This window comes from Lineus longissimus, chromosome 3 (assembly GCF_910592395.1).
Source record: "Lineus longissimus chromosome 3, tnLinLong1.2, whole genome shotgun sequence".
In the NCBI taxonomy this organism is placed as follows: Eukaryota; Metazoa; Nemertea; class Pilidiophora; order Heteronemertea; family Lineidae; genus Lineus; species Lineus longissimus.
In genome coordinates, this window is record NC_088310.1 from 18516382 (window position 1) to 18539363 (window position 22982).

Sequence of the window (22982 nt, forward strand, 5' to 3'; positions counted from 1 at the left end):
TGATTGCAAATTATTTCAGCAGAGGATTGATGGATTCATGCTAGAAAAATAGAATATTCAATGTGAACTCTGGTGTAGGCCTATCTTCAATAAGGGGATTTCGCACACCAACGACTCGGCCTCCTTTTTACATTTTCTTGGGGGGTGAAAATTAACCGTCTCCATTTCCTATTCATAAGTCTGGCACAGATCAGTTAGCCAGATTAGGCCTGCTGATCATGTGGATAATTACTGGGTTCCATTCAGTAACTTGCGTATGACGGTTGGAATATTGGAGTATCAAAAACCATATGGACCACAGGATGCCATATAACTGGCCCGGATTCCTGGCCTTCAACTTATCCAACTTCCATATTTGATATACTTTTGGCATAGCCATTGCCAATTTCCATTGCCAATTGCCAATTGCCATTGCCAGGTTTTGAACGAACCCATCGCCGAAGTCATTCGCATTTCCCGCGTTATGAACTTGCCGAGGAAGGTCACATGACAGACAAAAATAGATTCATACGAGAAACTTGCATAAATTAACAAGTCCCCCCTTCGCTTGGTATATTCGAAGTATGGTGAATTCGCAACCAGGTTTGGATGGACGGCAAAAAAATACGTCTCTGTTTTCTTATTTTAACCGCATTTGGCTGATCCCCAATTTAAAGGGGTGACTGAATCGCTTTTCCAAAACCGACTGCTAACTGCTGACGTCCAAAATGCCGCGGGTTGGGGTGTGGATCACGGAGAAAAAGTACAAAAAGCTGAACTTCCACCATTTTGAAGAAGTGTGCAGGTAAACAAACACTAAACAGTGCAGACCAGCACACCCTATTTTCATTTCAGCATACTTAATTTTCTAGATACGCATGTACCACCTAGGGAGACCACTGTACAAAATATTTTCATGATCAAACACGAAGTGACCATAAAAATGCCATTCAAGTCAATCACCCAATGGCAAACGACACATCGGAACTTCGGTCCTCAATGATCATGATCATGCATGGCGACGTTACGGTTTGGGCGTAACTGACAAGTGACATGACCTCTACACATATCTCAAAGAAAACACTGTGCTGCGCTCAACTGCGAATCATGCATATAAGTTGGCGTATTTTGTTCATGCATCTGGACATGGCTCTGGACATGGCTCATTCGTCATTGCCTTCCTGGTGGTATTCTCTGTTGAATAGTAATAATGGTCACCACCTGTCTGCTTTTAATTTAATTGCATGTTTCATAACTCATATATTTCTTCTTCTATTCTTCTAGGGATGCCAATATTGAAGTTGTCACGGTAAGATTCCTGTCAGATGAAGTAGTGGCATGTACCGTATGTTGCTTAAGAATAAACCATTCTTGAAGACCAGGCAGGGGCTCTCTTTCAACATCGGAAGAAGTCTTGTGTTGAGGAACTTAAAAATTTCCAGACAGTCAATCTTTGGACATCCTGGAAGAGGCCACCAACAGCTTTCCTACATACACCAGCTCCTCTGTTTTTGACGCTGTTTCTAATATAACTCTTTTTAAGTCATGTCCTCGGCTGTAAATATCATATTCTACAGTCCTGTTTCATTTCTTTTCCTCATCCCACACTGAATATAGGCCTATATGAAATGTTGGGACAGTCTGCCTGGCAAGGTTTGGAGTTGCTGCCTCCTCAAGCTAAGCTGGGCTTAAAATCACCTGAAGATCATGCAATTTCAGACTCCCTTTTTTCGATGACCACCATCCATTATTCCATCTCTGTTCTCTTAAAATTCTCCTCATTTGTGATATTTTTTGATGGTGTAGTGGTTAGACTGACTAGCATAATCAGGTTGCCTGGGGTTTCTTAGAATATTGGACGGATCATTGCTGTATCATATCTGTGTCCTTGGGAAAGCCTAACAATTACCCTCTGTAAGACTGGCATCCTGCTCAGAACAGAGGTGATTGGAAAACTGGGCGACAGCCCTGCAGATTTCCTTTGAAACAATAAAAAACTTACTATGAGACCAAATGCAACTGACAATCGGGCCAAATTGATGCTGCATGATATATCAATCAATGTCTAATTGAGTTAGGTCAGTCTACTTCAGCTGAACATGTAGGCCCCTACAGTTGGGCTAAGGGCTGACATAATTTTAAAGTGACAAGTTGTCTTGAAAACATTTGACAAGGCTACATGTGTACTCCATTTCACGAAAAATTGGGACTGCACGCCAAAAAAGCCGAAAATTGTCAGTATCTCGCTCCATGCTGCATTCATGATGCACTGTCCAATTCTGGCGAATTGAGTGTTTTTAGATACTTATGAATTTGAAGTTTCAGTTGAAATATAACGTTTTGTGCTCTCATCATCATCATCATCAACGAATCATTACCGGCGTCCTAACCCTATTGGGTTTTTGCCGGAAGTATGGAGTCCACTAGAGGCTACTGTCCACCTGGCACAGACACTCATGTACAAGTGACCACAGCCTTTAGTCTCATCCGACATACCCTCGAGTGTACGTTGCATATCTCAAACTCTTTCACTTTCACAGCAGCTTGTTAATAAAATATACAATGGAACCTCCCTAAACGGACACCTCTTTAAGGACACTAGTTTTGGTCCCAAATTGGTTGTTTCAATTCAATTTGACCTCTCTAATCAGGACACCTCTCAATTACGGATAGCATTTGTCAGTCCCGAGGGTGTCCTTAATAGGGAGGTTCTATTCTACTGTAGTTCAATGACTCAGTGAGTAATGCACCACATGATGTACATGTATGTAGGCCTTTAAACACATTCCGTGATTGACAGCTGCATGAACTAATACATCATGCCTTTGAATATATATGAATAATAGGCCTACTCCTACACACACAATCTGTCAATGATTTTTCTGCTTTGTAACTATACATCAAGGTGTACCTTTTATTTGAGGCATAACATAAGAAAAAACTTCTGAAACTCCAGTATGTTATGCTAGATCCCATGATAAATAGGCCAAATCGATATTTTCAAGTCACACACTTATAAAAATTGGGTTATGAGCCCGGCGCCTGCATCATTCTACTGCTATCCAAAGATGGACGCATCACAATTCTTGCCTTGGTAGATCGTGGTCGGGAATGCTTTAGTTGTCGGACAGACCTCCGACAAAGCTATGTTGTAATTAATTGTCAGCTTCTGTTTTCATTTGCAAGGCAACTCGCAATGCAACAGTTTATGAACTAAACAGACATCTGACGTAATGAAGCCATTGCACAGTGCCAACTTTTTGGCTGGGAGTGTCTTGGGTATGCCAGACCACCTGGCTGTCTTTTCCGCCAGAGTTGGCATCCAGTGTGCTGCAAGCTCAAAGGTTGACTTTGGCCACAACTTGAAATCATAAAGCACTTAGAACTCCTTCAAACGTAGTGAATGCTTATTTCAAGGGCAGGAGTATGTTCTTTGTTTTCCAGAGAATAGACTGCCGGCCTTGAAATGAGCATTTCATTCATTTGGAAAGAGTTCCTTCAGGATTTGGAGGTCTAGCCAAAATGGTGGTACGTCTGGTCACCCCTTAACCGGAGCACCGCATCTGACCGTGCGGCACATCCGTTACCTGTTTGTTGTTGACGTGCTGACGCACATATACATGTATCCAGGCGGTAAATCTATAAATCCGATCAAACAATTATTTGTTCAATGCCAGTGTGATATAATGAAATCAGTAAGTTATGTCACCGATCTATCTTGTTAGCTTTATGATTTGCGTGGCAATAGCGCGGGGAGAATATCAATTATGGATCCACGCTTGTAATCAACGCTGTATATTTACAGCATATTTGATCTACATGTAGTTACGTAGGGCAGGTCGATTAATTGCGACATGGATGGAATTTGGTTCAGTCGATTGGAGTTGCATATGGGAACAAATTGACTGAAATTGTGTTGGGTCTTATAAGGCCTATTTCAAAACACGGTGCGTGTTCTATTTGGATCAAGACCTATTCGGTTCAACATGTAAATGGGATTTTGATTCGCCCAAACCCACCTTAACCAGCCTTAAGCGAACTAACCCGAGTTCCATCATTCTGGCGTGCCTCAAAACAGGATGCTTTGGTTAGCATTTTGGTCTTGGGGCCGTTGGGGAGGAGCGAAATGACTTTTGATGCCACTTTTCAGGCAAAATCATGGCCATAAACACATTTTCTGGTGCCCTCTGGGGGAGCATATGCCCCCTGCAGCTCCCCTCTAGCTACACGCCTGATAAGGACACCTATTTCAGTGCCAATTTGGCCTTGGGTACTTGGCATTGTTAGAGAAGACTTTAGAAGGTGTTGAAGGTCATTTGGAGTGCACCGATTCTTCTGCTGATCTGCTGGTCACACAAATGTGGAGAATATGTCGCTCACAATTCATAAAAGTCATTATACTTGTTTATTGTGCATATATGTCAAAGGTTCAAAGCAAATCAAGTCTTTAAGGTTGAATAACTTGTTTTAAAACTGAATCAATATAGGATCAATAAAAGTTCAATGATAATTTGGAGTGATCTAAAAATTTTTTTTGAGTGTTGTTTGGCTGTTTCATTAACCCTGACCTCGTTAATCAGGGCTGGCAATATCACCCACATACCCCTCATTGCCCTTTTGAGAACACTTCTTGAAGCATATTTGAGTAGTTTTATAATTTGTAGACATATGTTTGAGAACAACCTAGGTTTCTAAGTGTTCTACAGTATGTGTGACAATTGGGATGGTCTCAATTATATGATGTCCTCAAACAGTGGAACCTAATTGTTGAAATTGCTTGTCCTAAATCAGTCCACACTAACTTGTTCAGGCTTTGTGAATATCTACAATTCTCACAAAAGGTCCTAAAATCTGCTTTGTGATATACATGTATAGTTCATGATTATACATGCTTCCTGAAATTGGTGGCTTGCATTGGAACTAACTTTTTCCCCTTGTGTCATTAAAGGCATTCAAGTGTGTTGGTCAACCATGACTATCTCCTTTGTCCCTCCACCATAAGGCCTAGTTTCCTCTTATCACATCACTATTTCGGACACTCAGCGCCCCATTTCTGGAAAGGTGTATACTGTGTGCCAACTACAACTACAGGAGAGCTACTCTATCACATTATGAATAAGGACACCATGTCGTCCTCAATAGAGAGTTGTCCTGATTACAGAGGTCAAATTCTATGAGAACGACCAGTTTGGCGCCCGATGCTGTGTCCTTGAGGGGGTGTCTTTATTAGAGAGGTGCCACTGTGGGAGGTTCCTCTGTCGTCTATGGTCTATGGTCTATCAGAGCAAGAATTGGTGACGGGATCACGCCCACTGTTTGTTTGGCAACCCCGTTATTTTCCGACATCAGTAGTTTGATTCAAGACAAAGACGGCCTCAGATGCATGAAGTAAAAAGACTAAAACCGTCTTTATTCTTGCCAATATGGGTAAGGATACTCGAAAATCCTTTCTATGAGGTCAGTGGTAATCAGGCCTATGATTGATATGCATGCAAGTATAGGCCTGGTCATTGATATGAGAAAGGATTTTATGCTATATGAATGATATTTGGCGTAACTGCCAGGGTAAGCCACTTAGAAGTGGTATTTCAGTTCATGGAGGTCGATGAGGGTCTTACTCGATGATTTTAAAATACAGTAGAACCTCTCTGCTAAGGACACCCTCGGGACTGACAAGTGCTGTCCTTAATAGAGAGATGTCTGATTAGAGAGGTCATATTGAATTCAACCAATTTTGGACCAAAACTAGTGTCCTTAATAGAGAGGTTGTCCTCAATAGAGAGGTGTCCGCTAAGGGATATTCTTCTGTTCCTCAAGAAACTGGCCCAGATTATTCAATTGTCTGTTATGGGTCAAGTCCTCTCACCGAGTTGTCAAGTTGATGCAAAATATCAAAAATTGGCACAGTATTCATGTATTAAGTTTCAAGATGTTTGTCGTTAAAACTTACATGGGGCTGGATATTGTTGAGAATGTTTGCTCACAAGTGGAATTCAGCCAACAGGTTGAAAATTTGTGCAATTGTCCTTGTCTCCTGATCAATTCATGCACTATCACACGCCTTAAAGGGGGACTATAGCATGTTTAGGCAGGAGCAGATCGTTAAATTGGCCATCTCCAGGTGACTAGGATGGACAGTAAGGGCAATGGATGTTTGATTCAGCACTAAATACATTCCTCATACAAGCGTGACTAGTTTCAACGTACTGTGAGATGGGAGAGGCCCCTATTGGCAACTTAGTGCAATGTTATCATGCCTAATGAGCAACTGTTTATAGTGTCCCTTTAATGGGATAGTGTTGACTCAAAGTTCCCTATAGGGATCGTTGATCACGACAGCAATGTTGACATATATATTCGGAACATATTTGCGCAATTGGAAATTTCAAACTCTCAATTCAAATTTCAACTTTTTCATGAACGGCATAGGCCATTAATGAGAGGCCCCTATTGGCAACTTAGTGTAATGTTATCATGCCTTATGACCAACTGTCTATAGTGTCCCTTTAATGGGATAGTGATGACTCAAAGTTCCCTATAGGGATCGCTGATCACAACAGCAATGTTGACATATATATTCGGAACATATTTGCGCAATTGGAAATTTCAAACTCAATTCAAATTTTAACTTTTCATGAATGGCATTATCCAATTTCTATGCCATGTGGGGTGTAAACGCGACACATATTTCTGACAACATCACATAACTCATGATACTGTGATGAGCATTGTGATCGGATCTGGTTGGGTTCGGTTCGGTACGTGTAAACGACCCTACTGGGACTACGTGCATGTGTAAATTGAATATTCCAACCTATCATTTTTGGCCAATCAATAGATCTGGATAGGTCTGGCACTAATTCGAAAGCAGGTGGTTCAGGTCATCTAGACTATCTCATGATTGAGTTGGCAGGATACCAGAGATTAGCGCCTGAACTTTTGATTCGTTTCAATATATAGCACTAGCAGTTAGTTATTTTCAAGATTGAATAAATTTTTCCTTCCAGTGGTGAGCATCTTTTTATGTCGAAATAACTGCAGTTTGCCAAATTAAAGTGTTTTGACTGCGGTTTTGTTATTATCTAGTACTTATACATGTCATGTCTGCATAAATATAGCCATTATAACTGAAAAAGAAAACTCTGATCGATACTTTACTCATCATCAAACGTGATGACACAGTTTATTGATTAAATTACACATCTGTTTATTAATATTGTGGCAGCAGTTGCAGTTGGCACATCATCATTTTGTGCTGTGACATTGCAAAGTCAATTCAATAAAGCAACAGTCTTGTTGATTTGCTTGTGGGGTTTACCCTCGCCATAAGCAGGGGCTGCGAACTCCCTTCCAAACCACTCGGAGCCCCCTGCAGTTTAATGCATGCTCTCCAACCTTACAATTATTCCTCTCTAACCCCCCTCATTAGACTTTAGGGCTGTCTCCCGCATTTCATGCAGTGGGACAGGGAATTCCTCCACAATATGGTAATTCCATAACATGTTAGATGTGGTCTCAAGCAAAAATGTCAGTCACACTGTCCGAATACCTATTTCAAATGTCTGACGACCCCATCCTCGAATACTAGGGTCAGTTGTATGCTCCTCCCCTTGCACACATTACTGACCCTGGACGCCTGTGGGTTTATTCGTGGCATTAGGCTCCATCATCAGTGCCGGGTGAAAGACACAGAAGTTCAGGATTGGCCTCCCCCTGCTGTAGGGCCTGCAGGGTCGTTTAAATAGACTTTCAGATGGAATACGGTTATTGTTTTGTTACTAATACTTGGTTCCTCTTGACATAAAAAGGATGAGACTGGTACATCCTCTCAGTACTTTGTATTGTCAATTTTCCTGAAAAAAGCAATGTGAGGAAAAAGCACTTAGAAAACACATCATAAATTCAGTTTGGCCTCATTTTTACTTTGAGGTACATTTTGTTGCAACGCACTTCCCAATATTTCTCCCACTGGTCTAGTTTACCCGCAATATTCACTAAACCACAGGTCCAGGACCAGGTCAATATTGGTCTTCAAACGGTTGAGGGTGGTTGTTTCAATAACTGGAGTGTTTACTAAATAACTACACGAAAACTTAATGATTATGGTTTGTTGTTCTCGTTGCCTTGTGCAGTGTTGGTATGCGGCCAAATCCACGCCCACATCTGTTTGATTTGAAATATCTTCGTTCTCTGCCAGTATGGAAACGTTTCTATCACAGACCCTGTTTAAACTTGGTTATTTAGCAGTAATTGTCCCATTCCATTTTTCAGATTGACTTGGAGAAATCTTTAGAAGACCAAGGTCCCTTCGACATCATCATCCACAAGATCTCTGATGTGATGGTCAAGGCGGAGTTTGGCAATCATAATGCACAAAACCTCTTCCACACATTTCAGGTGAGAATGCAATGGCCTATTATACGAGGTAGAATTTGGGCGTGGGAGGGTTGAATGCAGTGCCTGGGCCGTGGGACTGGCTGAAGAGGCTCTTGGCCCATATGTCAGAAGGGAATATATGGCATCGCGCTGCCGCCTTTGAGCAAACACACAACAAGACAGGAAGAAGAAATGCTTTGGCGTTGTTTTTGGCTCACCGTAGGGGAGTCTTTACAATACCGCAGTGTCCGTCGTCCGTCGTCGTCTGTCGTCGTCCGTCGTCGTCGTCGTATCCTGTTTCAAAAACAGTGGCACGTTTCTTAACCGCTAAGCCTATGAACTTGTAACTTTGAACACAGGACTCCCTTGGTCAGATGACCTGTGACACTAAATTTCGGTCCGATCTGATTCTTAATTTGGCCACCAGGGGGCCGAATGTAGATATCTAAAAAGTGTGATATCTCGCTTATTAATGACTTGTTTGGAATAAAATTTTTGTGGTAGGTACTCATAGCAAGGATACATCATATATCATACGGGTTTTTAATTTGACCTACTTTTCAAGGTCACAGAGGTCAAATGGCGTAAATTGGCTGTTTCAGTGTAACTATGGCACGTTTTTCAACCTCCACAGCTATGAACTTGAAACTTAATACATATAACCCCCTATACCAGATAACCTCTGGTGCTGAATTTCAGTCTGATCTGATTCTCAACTTGGCCACCAGGGGGCCGAATGTGGATACCTAAAAAGTGTGATAATTCGCTTATCAATAACTTGTTTTCAATAAAACTTTCGTGGTGGGTACTCATAGCAAGGATACATCATATATCGTACAATTTTTTAATTTGACCTACTTTTCAAGGTTGCAGAGGTCAAATGGCATAAATTGGCTGTTTCAGCGTAACTATGGCACGTTTCTCAACCGCCACAGCTATGAACTTGAAACTTGGTACATATAACCCCCTATATCAGATAACCTCCTGTGCTGAATATCGGTCCGATCTGATTCTCAATTTGGCCACCAGGGGGTCGAATGTGGATATCTAAAAAGTGTGATATCTCGCTTATTGATGACTTGTTTTCGATAAAACTTTTGTGGTAGGTACTCATAGCAAGGATACATCATATATCATATGGGTTTATAATTTGACCTACTTGTCGAGGTCACAGAGGTCACAACGCAGACACAGATATGGCCGAAATTGCATGTTTTGTGTTTTTCGTGTTGTGGCAATCCAAAGGTCGTGAGTTCAAACCCCGGTCAGGGACGGCCAAAAATATTTTTTTATTTTATTATTTTTTATCTTTTCCCTTTTGTCTTTTCTGACTTGTATCTTACATTTTCTTGATTTTTGGCTCACTGTAGGGGAGTCTTATGTAATACCGCAGTGTCCGTCGTCCGTCGTCGTCGTCCGTCGTCGTATCCTATTTAAAAAACAGTGGCACGTTTCTTAACCGCTAGGGCTATGAACTTAAAACTTTGTACACAGCACCCCCTAGGTCAGGTGACCTCTGACACTGAATTTCGGTCCGATCTGATTCTCAACTTGGCCACCAGGGGGCCAAATTCATAGCAAATATACATCTTATATCATACGGGTTTTTAATTTGACCTACTTTTCAAGTTCACAGAGGTCATATGGCGTAAATTGGCCGTTAGAGTGTAAACTATGGCACGTTTCTTAACCACTAAAGCTATGAACTTGAAACTTGGTACATATAACCCCCTATATCACATAGCCTCTGGTGCTGAATTTCAGTTTGATCTGATTCTCAACTTTGCCACCAGGGGGCCAAAAGTGGATATCTAAAGTGTGATATCTCGCTTATAAGTGACTTGTTTTCGATAAAATTTTTATGGTAGGTACTCTTAGGAAGAATACATCACATGTCTTACGGGTTTTCAATTTGACCTACTTTTCAAGGTCACAGAGGTCATATGGCGTAAATTGGCCGTTGGAGTGTAAACTATGGCACGTTTCTTAACCAGTAAAGCTATGAACTTGAAACTTGGTGCATATAACCCCCTACATCAGATAACCTTTGATGCCGAATTTTGGCCTGATCTGATTCTTTATTCGGCCACCAGGGGGCCATAATGGAAAAAGGAAGAAGTGCAATATCTTGCTTATTTGAGTGAATTGTTTTCGATAAAATTTTTATGGCAGGGACTTCTAGCAAGGATACACCACATGTCCTACGATTTTTGGATTTGACCTCCTTTTCTAGGTCACAGAGGTCAAATGGCGTAAATTGGCCATTAGAGTGTAACTATGGCACGTTTCTCAACTGCTGAAGCTATGAACTTGAAAGTTGGTACATGTAACCCCCTACATCAGATAATCTCTGACACCGAATTTTGGCCTCATCTGATTCTTGATTTGGCCACCAGGGGGTCAAAACTGAAAAAGTAGGACGTGCAATATCTTGCTTATTAATGACTTTTTTTCGATGAATTTTTTATTGCAGGGACTCTTAGCAATCACACGATATTGATCTTGTTGATGTCATAGACAATTATTGGTTGGATCATAAACTTATATATAATGCCCTGTCTTATTACTTGACATCAATACACATCTAAAAAAAGTCTTCATGCCTGATTGTGTTCACCATATTCACCTCTAAACTAAGCATGATCCTGCCTACTAAAAGATGTATACGGTGAGCACAATGGCCCCTGGCCGTTTCATTTTAATGCAGGAAAACTATTTTATTCATCGAAATTGTTGTTGACATTGACATAGATAAACTGTCTACATTGTATATCTCATTTGAATAACCATTTCACAAAGGTTGTCATTCTTTACGCTCAAAAAGGATTATCTGTTTCATGTGGTCGGTTAATCTCAAGCGCAAATAACAATAGCAAGGCCTTTGGAATATTACAGCATTCAGACGATATTTATCTTTTTCAGCATGAGTTCAGTGAAATTTATGATAATGGATTGATAACAGCGAATATTTATCATAACAAAAAAGTTCATCATGCACTCAATATGCACATGTATCGATGTTGTGATATTTTGTTATCATTTCATCAAATTATGTATCTATAGTCCGTTCGTAAATGATTGGATATTCCTTGATGTGTATACCTATTCTTTGTACACTTCAGAATTACATTATGAACCATCCAGAAATCGTTGTAATCGACCCAGTTGAAAATATAAGAAAATTAATGGACAGAGGCAATCAGTACAGAATAGTCCAGGAATGTCAGTTTGGACAAGGTAAGACTGAGGCGACAGCATTTTGGGGGCAGAATAAAAATGCTGTTATCGTTTTAAGTAAGGTGCTTATCGCACATGAAACAAAAGTTACAGCAGAAATAGTTGCTCCCAAACCAGATACGTGTACATTGACATAAGTATCCGGGATATCTGAATGCAAATTTTAGTTGAAAAGTTCGAAAAGAACCATTGCAAAACTGAATAGAGCAGGTTATTCTCGTTGGTACCAGTCAGTCTGCTTTTGTCCAATATTATATGTTACCATTGGGTTTGTACTTGTATAGCTCTATTATCATTTCGTTAACAACCTTTGAACAAATACTAGTGAGTATAATCAATGAAAGTAATTGCCAAACACACCACTGGTACATAATCATGTGCATGTATACCAGTTCTGACTGGAGCCTGGTTGGTTAGTGTCACTCTTAGCCAATAGGGGCCAGCATGTGGCAGAAATTGTACAGTAGAACCTCTCTATTAAGGACACCCTCGGGACTGACAAGTGCTGTGTGCTACCACGCAAAAGGGCCCAGATTTGATCCCAGGGAGAACCCAGGATTGTATTTCTGGAAGAACCGGGTGGCTTTCAAGGAACTAAACTTCCTAGCTCTTCACAATCCTTCGAATGAGACTTTTCAATAAAACTGAGGTTCCTTGTAGCTGGTGTCTATGCCAGGGCAGGTTAAAGACCCCACCAAGTGAGAAACATGAGTAGCTTGCGTGGACTCAACCTCTTATCGAAGTCAGATTCACTACTAGGCCAATAAACCCAATAGGCGCATAACCATAGTGATAGGCATAAACACTCATCCTGCCTTGGTGGAGGAATACTCCCTGGAGAAAATCTCCTCCAAGTGCAGAGCGAACGCTGAAGAAGAAAAACATTACGTTGTAATGTTTATCCTTATTTCTCCCTTATGTGTTTTTCAGGAACGATATACACCCCACCATTTGTAGAGCTACACACAAAGGATGTCGAAACGAATAAACGGTTATTAGAAGAAGGCGGTGTAGGCTACCCTTTGGGTAAGTTCTAGGGCGTGTTCAGGCCTGTCTGGAGGCACTGGACTGGTTAGCCAGAGTCGTGCCCCTCGATATGCTCAGGACTTGTTTCTGCTTGAAAACGCTATTTGGCAAATTCCATGTTTATGTAGTTGTGTTGGTGATGAGAATACGATTTTTGGCATTGTCAATCGACGACTGCTTTTGCAACCAGTTGCCCTGTGATTAGAGGCCGTCATTTCTGCGGGATAATCTAAGAATTTGGATGAAGCAAACAGATAAATGTGTGCTTTTGTGCTGCTTGTTCACTTTCACCTAGTCCGATATCAACAAGAGGTTATCTTCCGATTACACCTTGACCTCTCTCTATCCTGAGACCTTTCAGCAGGACTGACATGAGCTGCTCAATCAGCATTAAAACCTGAGCCTTTCCAACCAGTACCTCACGCCGACAGTGGGGATTGAACAAGGGAGATCGTGACCGCTAGTCAGAGACCTGAGCCTTTTCCCCATCGCAGCTCCCCAAAACTATGTACCATTGAATATCCAGGCTAAGGTTGATTTGTAATAAATATTGCATCGTATGACTTGTCGTTTCAGTTTGTAAAGCCTCTGTCTCACAAGCCTTAGACATCTCCCATCAGGTGTGTATTACCGTCTGCTTTTGCGATGTACTCTAAATGGTTTTTATTTTTCAGTGTGTAAACCTGCTTTAGCACCCAAGACCTTTGCTGAGTGCATGGAGGTTTGTCTTATTTGCTCTCTCTGTTAGCCCGCCAGGTGGCGATTGTCAGTTACGTCGCGCTGGTTTTAGTCATTACGGGACGCCATTATGGCTGCGAAATTCCTCTGTACATTCACATGCAGAATATCTTTCTCCATTGTTCTGATCCCTTCTGAAGACATGGTCATAGAAATTTTCCCAGATGAATGGATGTGGAGTGAACTCCATGATTACAGCAAAAAGTCCTTATGTCTTCTCAAATGAGTGCTTTTTTGATACATTTTGTACATTCGAGCATCGAGGACGGAACAAAGCTGACAACGTTACTGACAATTCCCACCTGTTTGCTCCCCATAATGAATGATCCTTTTCCCGACTAGGCTAGTCAAAGCTGCTCATCTCATTGACCTAGTTTTGTGGGGGTTCTAAGATCGCATATCTTATTAGCTGCAAATTGCACATTAGGACAATTGGGTCGCTGCTTTGAGTCACGTAGTCTGAACTGGCTAACACTTTTTTTTCCTATGAAAGTTGTTCAGGTTTTTGGTTATCACAAATGATCAGTAAAGAAGTTCAGCTGATGATATCGATATCCAGCTTACAAGGAATCCTTGGTTAAATCACCTGGAGTCTTTTGCCAACGGGGAAGAGAAGGGCCTTGGTATTTCCAGAGTTAACCTGGGGCGCACAAACTTGCCTCGAAAACTTTCACACTGAGAAGCACCATTTTACACCTCGAATGTCACCCGACTAACTCTCCTTTATCCCTCTTTTTAGATGGCAATCATATTTAGTGAAAAAGGTTTACAAGACATCTCCCCGCCCTGTGTCGCCCAAACGTTTATCAACCATGGTGCAGTTTTGTATAAAGTGTTTGTGATTGGTGATTACCACTTTGTCGTTGAGAGGCCATCACTCAAAAACTTCCATCCAGGGGGTAAGTTCATCTACTGTTGACAACTTTGCCACTCTGGAACTTAGTCCCGACTGGAAGATAGGTTTTGCCAGACTATTAGTCAATAGCATTCCGCGATGATGAGGTCACTGCAGCTGTTTCCCTCTATTTCCCCATCGCTGAATTACAGGCAATGTCGGACAAACATGCGGTTTCGTAATGGATTCAGGCTTTCTAACTAGGGCAGTTAGATTCAATCTGGCACATGTCCGAGTGTTGGAAATACTACATAATTGTTCTGAATATTTCTCTCTCTGACTCTATGGTATCATTCATGCTAAAAACAATGCAGGGTCAAAGATAATTGACTTTGAAATAAGCTCAAATGCGTAGAAATAAGTGTCGATGTCCGACTGTCACGTGACTAAAACGTCATCAATATCTTATGCAAATGACCTTGTGAGCTATAAATAGTAACTTCGCGGAATGCTATTAGATTAATGAAGAGTTCTTCTGGATTGCCTACTCGGACACATTTGGGAGAAAGTTTCCAAATTGCCTTTCCTGCTAACCCTTTTCCTTGGACAATTGAACGCTTTGCCTCGTGGAGAAATGTTCTTAAATCATGCTCAAATCATTAACAAACACCGAAATAACACTTTCAGTGGCTGATTTACAAAGCTATCACTCATAACTGGACTTAGGGTAGCAGCACTGGTTTTGTTTCAAACGTAATACAAATTAGATCGCAATTTACTCACTAAAACAATCTGCTTCACACAATGCCGCAGAAATATATCATCTGAAGGACTGGCTGATTTACAAAGCTATCACTCATAACTGGACTTAGGATAGCAGTGCTGGTTTCGTTACGTAATACAAATTAGATCGCAATTTACTCACTAAAACAATCTGCTTCACACAATGCCGCAGAAATATATCATCTGAAGGACTGACTATCACCTTTTCCTCTTTGTGTACTAGTAATTCTACTTTGGGTTGTTCATTTTTATCTCTTTTTATTCCAGACCACGAGACCATATTTTTTGATAGCCATAACGTTTCAAAACCTCACTCGTCAAGTTTTCTAAACAGGGTAAATATGTCTTGATGCCTGTAACTTGATAGTGCATCCGTGTTGCTGCATGTCGCTTTCAGACACGGTCCTGAAAAGCTTTTTGGATAAACGCACATTGAGTTGTTTATTTGTACCTTACTACACAGGCGGCGATATTCTCCATCATTGAATCTGTGACGGGGATAATCCCATCAGAGAATCCACAATGGGCCATCATACCTGTCATAGAATCTATGATGAGAGATCAATGTAGCCTGTATTCTTGAATGTCTTGTCATCCTGCTTGATTTATCTCTATTGTTGTTTTGTTTGTTTTTCGTTGCTGCTTAGAATCACGATGGCGAACAGGTGTCACTCCGTCCAATGGTGCCGGTGAGAGGTGGAATGCCGTCCATCCTAAACCACAATGTAATTGGTGATACTGTCTTGTCATCTGTAGCGAGTAGATAGTCTGTCGGTAAACCCTTGCAGATCACATGTGGTTCTGAGGTTTATTCATTGGGGTTGCAGCTCATGTAATACGGGGCTGTTATCCACTCTCAAGTACAATATGTGTTTTGAGAGCAACAATTGATATTTGTAGCAAGTGTGGATTTTAACCTAAAAGTGAGTAGATGGCATTAAAAATCTTTCAAAATATAGTTGATACGTGGAACATAATCGAGACAAAATTTCTCTGGAAATGCCATCAGGCCGTCAAATCAACTGTTCAAGGGGCAGACGTTTTGGACTTAATTAACACTGGGTACACTGTGTCACAGACCATTGCACCCAATGTTGGCTCTAGTTTCCTGCCCAAAGTTAGTTTGATATGCAAGAAGTACCAATGAATACTTCTCAAGTTTATGCATGTGCATCTTTAAGGGTTTAGTACAGACATGTAATGTGGCTGCAGCTTTTTCTACAAACGAGACCCAGATCAAAATTTTCAATGCTATTGTATCTTGTGGCAATACTTATTTATGCTTTTATCCATCCTAACAACATTGTATATATCTCTAACACTTTCACTGAAAAAAAATAAATCGAAATTCGATGCGGTCGTTATTTTGGCTGTCCCTTCTCTCTCTCATCTCCTGTGCTGGTGAAAGATTCATGCCGTGGGCTTTAACCCGCTGTTTAAAGGAGGATTGTCCTAAGGTAATGCCTGCCCGGACCTAAATAAGTACAGTAGAACCTCTCTAATGAGGACACCCTCGGGACTGAGAAGTGCTGTCCTTAATAGAGAGGTGTCCTGATTGGAGAGGTCAAATTGAATTGAAACAACCAATTTGGGACCAAAACTGGTGTCTTTAGGAGAGAGGTTGTCCTTAATAGAGAGGTGTCCCCTAAGAGATGTTCTACTGTATATATCATGGAGTTCCTGTATGAAGGATTGTTCTGGGATTTATCAGGAAATGTGCTTAAGAGTCTACCAACTGTTTGTGCTCATTTTAGGGGTGTATACCCTGTTGTGCCATCTATACAGGAACTCGATGATCATTAGTCCTGGTCTGGTATTATCTCATGACATTTCTCCTTTAAATTCCTCATTCTGTTGATTCAATGGGCAAAAATAACCATGTTTGGCTGAAAAAAGTGTCATTTGGTCCCCAAGACCAAAAAGCTAGCTACGTCCCTGTATGTTATTGCCACTGAAGTTGCCGTTGAGTGATTTCTCCTCGGTCTGCTGCTGCAGACCCAAAAGAAATTGATAATTGTGCAATAACTCTTTAACCCTTCTGTGGTGGTAACACTGAAATCTGACTTAATGACAATAAGGGCTTGTTCCATTCATTCAAAAATTTGAAAATTTGAACCTGAGTTTGAAAATTTCCAATTGTGAAAATATGTGTATGTACTGAATATAGACTTCAACTATACTTTGCATATAGAGCGATATACCAATACATACCCGTTTTCATCAAATTTGCATGCATAATAATTGCACTACAGTAGTGTTTTTCAATCGGCATTGCCACTCGGGGCATGTAAGGCAAAGAGACATGCCTGGCGTCTCGAGCTATGGAGTTTGAACCAGGGACCTCGTGCCTGCCAGTCCGAGACCCGAGGCACTACATCACCACGGCACCTCTTGACGTCTCATCCATTCTGTTTCTTTTTCAGTTGGATCTTACAGATCGCAATAACAGTCCAGTTAAACCTAGCTACACATTACTTGAGAGCCTCGCACAGAACCTTAAGGAGAAATTTGGATTAGAACTGTTCGGCATTGATGTCATCATTTCCGCCGAAACAAAACAATATGCTGTGATAGATGTTAACAATTTTCCAGGTATGTAATGTCAGAGATGCAGTCACACGGCCAATAAACCCAATTGGCGCCTAACTGTAGTAGCACACAAAAATGCTCATCCTTGGATGAGGAATGGTCTCTGTAGAATAACACCGCCAAGTACAGAGCAAATGCTGAAGAAGAAGAAGTGTATGGTGAATGCTGCCATCTTATAAGTCTTGATGGCTCCTGACCGTGTTGACAGTACTACTTGTGACAACCTAAGAAATGTCCGAGCAAAATCAGCCCTACTGACAATTTTGAGGAACTTCATGTTCAGGTCCGTTTTTTTGGAGGCAGGGTCCATTTCAGGGGGAAGAAAGGTACAACAATGCTGCTCCATCCTTGAAATACCAATAAGCACTAGATGTCTGTTTGTATCTTTTTCCGAACTAATGATCCCATTCCTTCTTTCTGCCCAGGTTATGACGGAATTCCTAACTTCTTCCCCGTGCTCCTGGCACACGTTCAAGACGTTCTCAAACGCAAACCAAAGTCTCAGCCGGAGGAATGTGCTTCTAAAATGTCATTATTCAATGCCGCAAACCATAAGATAGAGGACCATATGACGTGTTTTAAAAATGAGGAAAACCAGAATAGTATAGCAGCGTCTTTTAATTGAGTAAAGTGTATAAAACTGTGGGCAGCTTATCCACAATATTTCTGCTGTTTTTTTATCATCCTGACGCAGACACACACACACTAGGAAAATTTCTTACCGCGGTAATGGTGATGGAGGTGACAGTGTTGACCCTTTAAAGTGATGTTATAATGAATATAAGAAAATTCTTGGATGTGATAATGCCTTGGAACAACTCGTAGTGACTTGGTTATCACCTTGGATGCCCAACTGTTCCGTTCCCAATGAAGTAGGTTTACGTCGTCGAACGGGGCTCCCATCGACATCGATGATAATGAGGCGATGAGACCTTGTTGAACGGCGTAGATCTGCTTCATTTGTCACGGAACGGTTGAGCGTGTTTATGTCCCAAGCAACATGGACATGTTGGCCACTTCAACGTAAGATGTTCCGCGGCGTTGTTGCTACCCGAGAACTCTTGGGGGAATTTTTTTTAGAGCGGTAAGAAAGGAAAGGCAAAATGTGGGCTCTTCGGGGAATATCTAATAAAAAACCTCGAGGTATAAAGCAGATATTTTCAGGGCATTTGTTGAATTCTATGCAGTCTTCCCAATCGATGAATTTAGAAATGGGTGTGGCCACTGAAGCAATTCTTACTCATCTGTTATCTATTCAGCTGTTAGAAACACAGAGCCAAATGCAAGTAGCTTATTACACAAAATTATAATCTCACTGATATCAAATGGTTCATGAATAGGACTATTATAGGTCAAGCTGAAAAATGTACACTAAAGCTGTTATAAAAGTTGTCCATTCTCAACTCCAGTTGTCCATTCTAAACTCCAGTTGTCCATTCTTAACTCCAGTTGTCCAGGGTAGCTGTGACTGAGGGTTTGTTCAAGTACCTTATGACACCAAATCTATCACACGGATATCAAGTAGTATCAGACCCTGGGCCAACCTGAAGCATCTACAGATGGGCTGTTCTCAGTTGCAGTTGACTGTTGACAACTATGATGAAGAGGTAGTCAGCACTGCCTTTTAAGGCGGTGATGGAAAAAATGCAAAGTCACATCAATGCAATGTATTTGACACTGCCTCATTTGTAGTGATAAGCTTTTTGCTATAATGTTGCTTGCTCTAAAACTGTAGGCCCCTACCAACTTGGGTGAGGATTCTGTATCGGATCAAGACTTGCAGGCTGCAAAGATTGACATTTGGTGGGAACAGAGCCGATACGCCCTTGGCACACATACATTTATGGGACCAAATAATCTTTCGAGAGTCTATATTTCACACACCAAGTTATATTCTCTGAGTGATTGGGTTTTAGTCTGAGGTTGATATCAATCTCCACTTTCTAAGTGCAATGTGAAAATTATGCAACGCGGTAATAATTGCATGAATTTCTAAGACATCGAGGTATAAGCTAGTTCCACTTTGGGAGTTCTGTCGCACGTATTTTTCAACCCCAATCTTGAGGTTGGTGTTTGATTTTATAAGTTACCACCAGTTTCGAAATGACAGGTATTGATGATGGATGAATGTGGTATAGTCAAGTTTACCTCAACCCCTCTAAACTATATCATGGTGCTTTCAATCATTTGAGTGATTAAATGGTCATTTATCCCAAATTAGTCATTTGAGCAAAGACTCGCAATGTGGGATATGATCGCCTTTATGTGGAAATTGCTCTTGCTACGTCAATTCATGAATACATTGTATCAACAATCGCGCCAATTCACCCAGATTTGAGAGAAAGTTTTCAGTGCAATCAGAATACAGCATTTAGTTCAACAGTTACTGCAACAGAAAACCATTCAAGACCTGCTTAAAAATCCAAGAATATTACAAATCAGTTAAAAACCACACTACAGGCTGATTATAAAGGTTTCCGTATCACCCCGGAGAATCAGCTTTCCAACTTGCCAAGAATCATGTTCATTTAGGCTTGCATACCAACTTACCGAGGTGGACTAATTAGGAAAATGCCGGGAGTGGAAGAATAGTTTAGGGCAGGCTGGCTCAGTTAGTTTGAAAGCCTATCTGATTCTCAGCAGGTTGAGAAATTGATTCGCCATTCTGCATGAGTACTGATTCCGCTTATCATCTGTATGATGTGTGAGATGCAACAAAATGACCACCGGACCAAATTCCCAGGAGCTGCCCTCTTTTGTTCATTCTTGAATCTTGATCATCTGATGATGTAATTATTGCATTTTAAATATAAATAAATATGCCTTACAAGGTTGCACATAAAATGTATAGAGATGATTTATTATTATGTATATATAATTGTAGTATAGCTGTGAAGCATTTACACATGCTGCTGTAGATTAGTTACTTTTGATAATGCCTTGATAGATTATGTATTTGGGAAGTTATCTCATGCAAGCATTGTTGGTATGTTGATACATCTCTTTCTGTTTATTTACTTACATTTCAAATTGTTTATCTTTCTTATTCACCTCTGTAATAACCAAATGGTGTTAATACAGAATAAATTGAATTGGTTGCAGTATTCTATACTGATTATGATCTAATGGGATGAAATGATAATAATAAAGGCTATCTCATTTGGTCAGGAGCAATCGTGACTCAACATATAGCACTGCCATCTAGCGTCTCGAATACTACTTAACCTGTTCTTTTCGTATGGCTGTTCAAACAAATGCCAAGTTTACCAGTTACTCCAAGGCACTGAAGATAAAATTCCAAATTTCCAAAATGCATAATTGGGCATTATTCGAGAGGTTTTAAAATTCTGAAAAAAATCAAGTACCAGGTAATCACGAGATCTGGTCTGGAACATGTCGACAGTCTTAACTGTTATCCCCATTGTGCTCATGGATAGATATGTCCATGAAAACTGCTTTATCTGGTGGTTTTCTCGCATAAAATAATAACTTTAATGCGTTCCTCTAATGCATAACTGCAACAGACATATTTGACCTTCAAAGGTCATTGGGTTCCAAGTAATGGTTGCATAAGATAACTCGAGTGTACATAAAATGATTCTAAGTAAGGCACTAGCGCAAAAAAACCCAAGAACATACAGAATCTTATATTCTTACAAGACAGTCTGTGGTATTTTTCTTTGTTAAATAATGAACCTGTATCTTTAAATAGTTTATATTTTTATTGATCTCGACCAAGTAACAATTTGATACGAAATTGGTTGAGGCCATCTCTTTTAAATTCATACTCATTGCTGTTGTTTTGTTTACAAAGGGATCCAGTCTCTACAGGTGAATCCTTAATCCTCTGACTTTAGATTTGTATTGAATTTGTACTGGCGATAATGGTATAATTAGAAATGACATTGTGATTCATTAGTACAGTATCTGACGGCGTCATTGTAGTCACCCCAGAGAATTGAAGTCCTAAACTTTGAGCATGATGTGGTTCTGAGCTTTTCGTGGTCGTGACTTCCATGGCGTGAAGTGCAATAGAACCTCTCTATCAAGGACGCCCTTGGGACTGACAAGTGTTATCCTTAATAGAGAGGTGTCCTGATTAGAGAGGTCAAATAGAAGGGAAACAAACAATTTGGGACCAAAATAAGTGTCCTTAATAGAGAGGTTGTCCTTAATAGAGAGGTTGTCCTTAATAGAGAGGTGTCTGCTAAGGGAGGTTCCACTGTCACTTGAAGTCAAAACCTATTTTCGATCAGGTGCACTTCCACTTGCCAATATTAAAGGTTACTCTGTCTCATTATGAAATTTGAAAATTGAAGTTGAATTTGAATTTGAAAATGCCAAATTACAGTGAATTTGCGTAGATGATAAATGCACTATGGCAATGTTCAGTTATTTTTACCTGAGCCACGAGAAAATACAATGAAAATGAACGTCGTGGCTCTTAAAGGGACACTATAGGCAGCTGCTAGGTAGGCAAAATAAAGTTACAAAGTGGGTCTTTCCTATCTCACAGTATATCAAAACTATTCATGCTTGTATAATAGATATATTTAGTGCTGAATCTAACATGACCCAGTGTCCTTACTGTGCATATTAGTCACCCGAAAATGGCCAATTTAACCCCACTGCTCCTGCCTATAGTCCCCCTTTAAAAGTAATGTGATGCTAAAGTCTTGGACTCAGGAGTCTTTGGCTCTCCCATCGAGCCCCCCTCGCCCAGTGAGATGAATTGGACTATAGTATTTCTTTTTATATAAGGTCTTTCTGAAGAAGGTGATGTTTAACTCTTTCAGCCCGTAACTCGCTTTGCGCAGTTTGATTTGAAAACCGAGGCGAAATTTCTGAAAATCAGACTTTCCAAATCGGCAGACTATTGCATTACCATCTGATTAACTACCAATCAAACCTTTATTGATTGAAAAGATCATCCACGCATTGTCATATGTTTCCTGACAAGTGTTCCTACACCACAAGTGTAAGGCAAAGGCATCATGTGACAGTGCTGGAAATTTGAATTTGAAAAACCGTGAGTATACGGTCTGCGGCTGAGAAATCAAATGTGGCAGACCGTGTATATACGGCTTGCGGGCTGAAAGAGTTAAAGTTGGTAATCTTGCAGGGATAAAGAAGTGTAAATTGCTAAATGAATTGATATGATTCTTAAAAAGATGATATCTGCATTGGTGTTGATTCTTTAAATGAACGATGGCATTCCCACACCAGTAGTTCATTTAGCCTGTACATGCTAAAAATAAACTAGACCACATGAATAGGATGACGAAATGACTGCCCCGGGATTCTGATATTGTCATGTTCTTGTCATTGATGCTCCTCATCTGATTGGTCATTCATATCGCCCAGTCTTAAGGAATCGCAGTTAACTGATGAGTTTTCAAGTGAGCTGTCGTAGAGGAGG

At 40.6% G+C, this 22982-nt stretch overlaps 1 protein-coding gene across 3 annotated transcripts; it reads left to right on the forward strand.

Annotated features, from left to right (window-relative positions):
• The first annotated feature begins 572 nt into the window (after window positions 1–572).
• Window positions 573–22738, forward strand: LOC135484099 (inositol-tetrakisphosphate 1-kinase-like). Of its 3 annotated transcripts, none has more exons than XM_064765212.1 (11): window positions 573–784; window positions 1264–1288; window positions 8251–8376; window positions 11478–11592; window positions 12523–12618; window positions 13195–13238; window positions 14096–14255; window positions 15242–15309; window positions 15622–15699; window positions 17398–17566; window positions 17989–22738. In XM_064765212.1, exons 1-11 carry the CDS (start codon window positions 708–710, stop codon window positions 18186–18188), a joined length of 1158 nt encoding a protein of 385 aa, XP_064621282.1. In that variant the 5' UTR covers window positions 573–707; the 3' UTR covers window positions 18189–22738. The 3 variants fall into 3 exon arrangements, with proteins under 3 accessions (XP_064621282.1, XP_064621281.1, XP_064621283.1); XM_064765211.1 differs by lacking the exon at window positions 13195–13238 and adding an exon at window positions 13293–13339; XM_064765213.1 differs by lacking the exons at window positions 13195–13238; window positions 15622–15699 and adding an exon at window positions 13293–13339.
• The last annotated feature ends 244 nt before the right edge of the window (window positions 22739–22982 follow it).

Bases quoted from the DNA above. Each gene is read 5' to 3' on its own strand.
- LOC135484099 (XM_064765211.1), top strand. From the start codon at position 708: ATGCCGCGGGTTGGGGTGTGGATCACGGAGAAAAAGTACAAAAAGCTG. The intron at 15,310-15,621 runs GTAAATATGTCT...GTTGCTGCTTAG, and splicing joins CGTCAAGTTTTCTAAACAGG to AATCACGATGGCGAACAGGT. The intron at 17,567-17,988 runs GTATGTAATGTC...CTTTCTGCCCAG, and splicing joins AGATGTTAACAATTTTCCAG to GTTATGACGGAATTCCTAAC.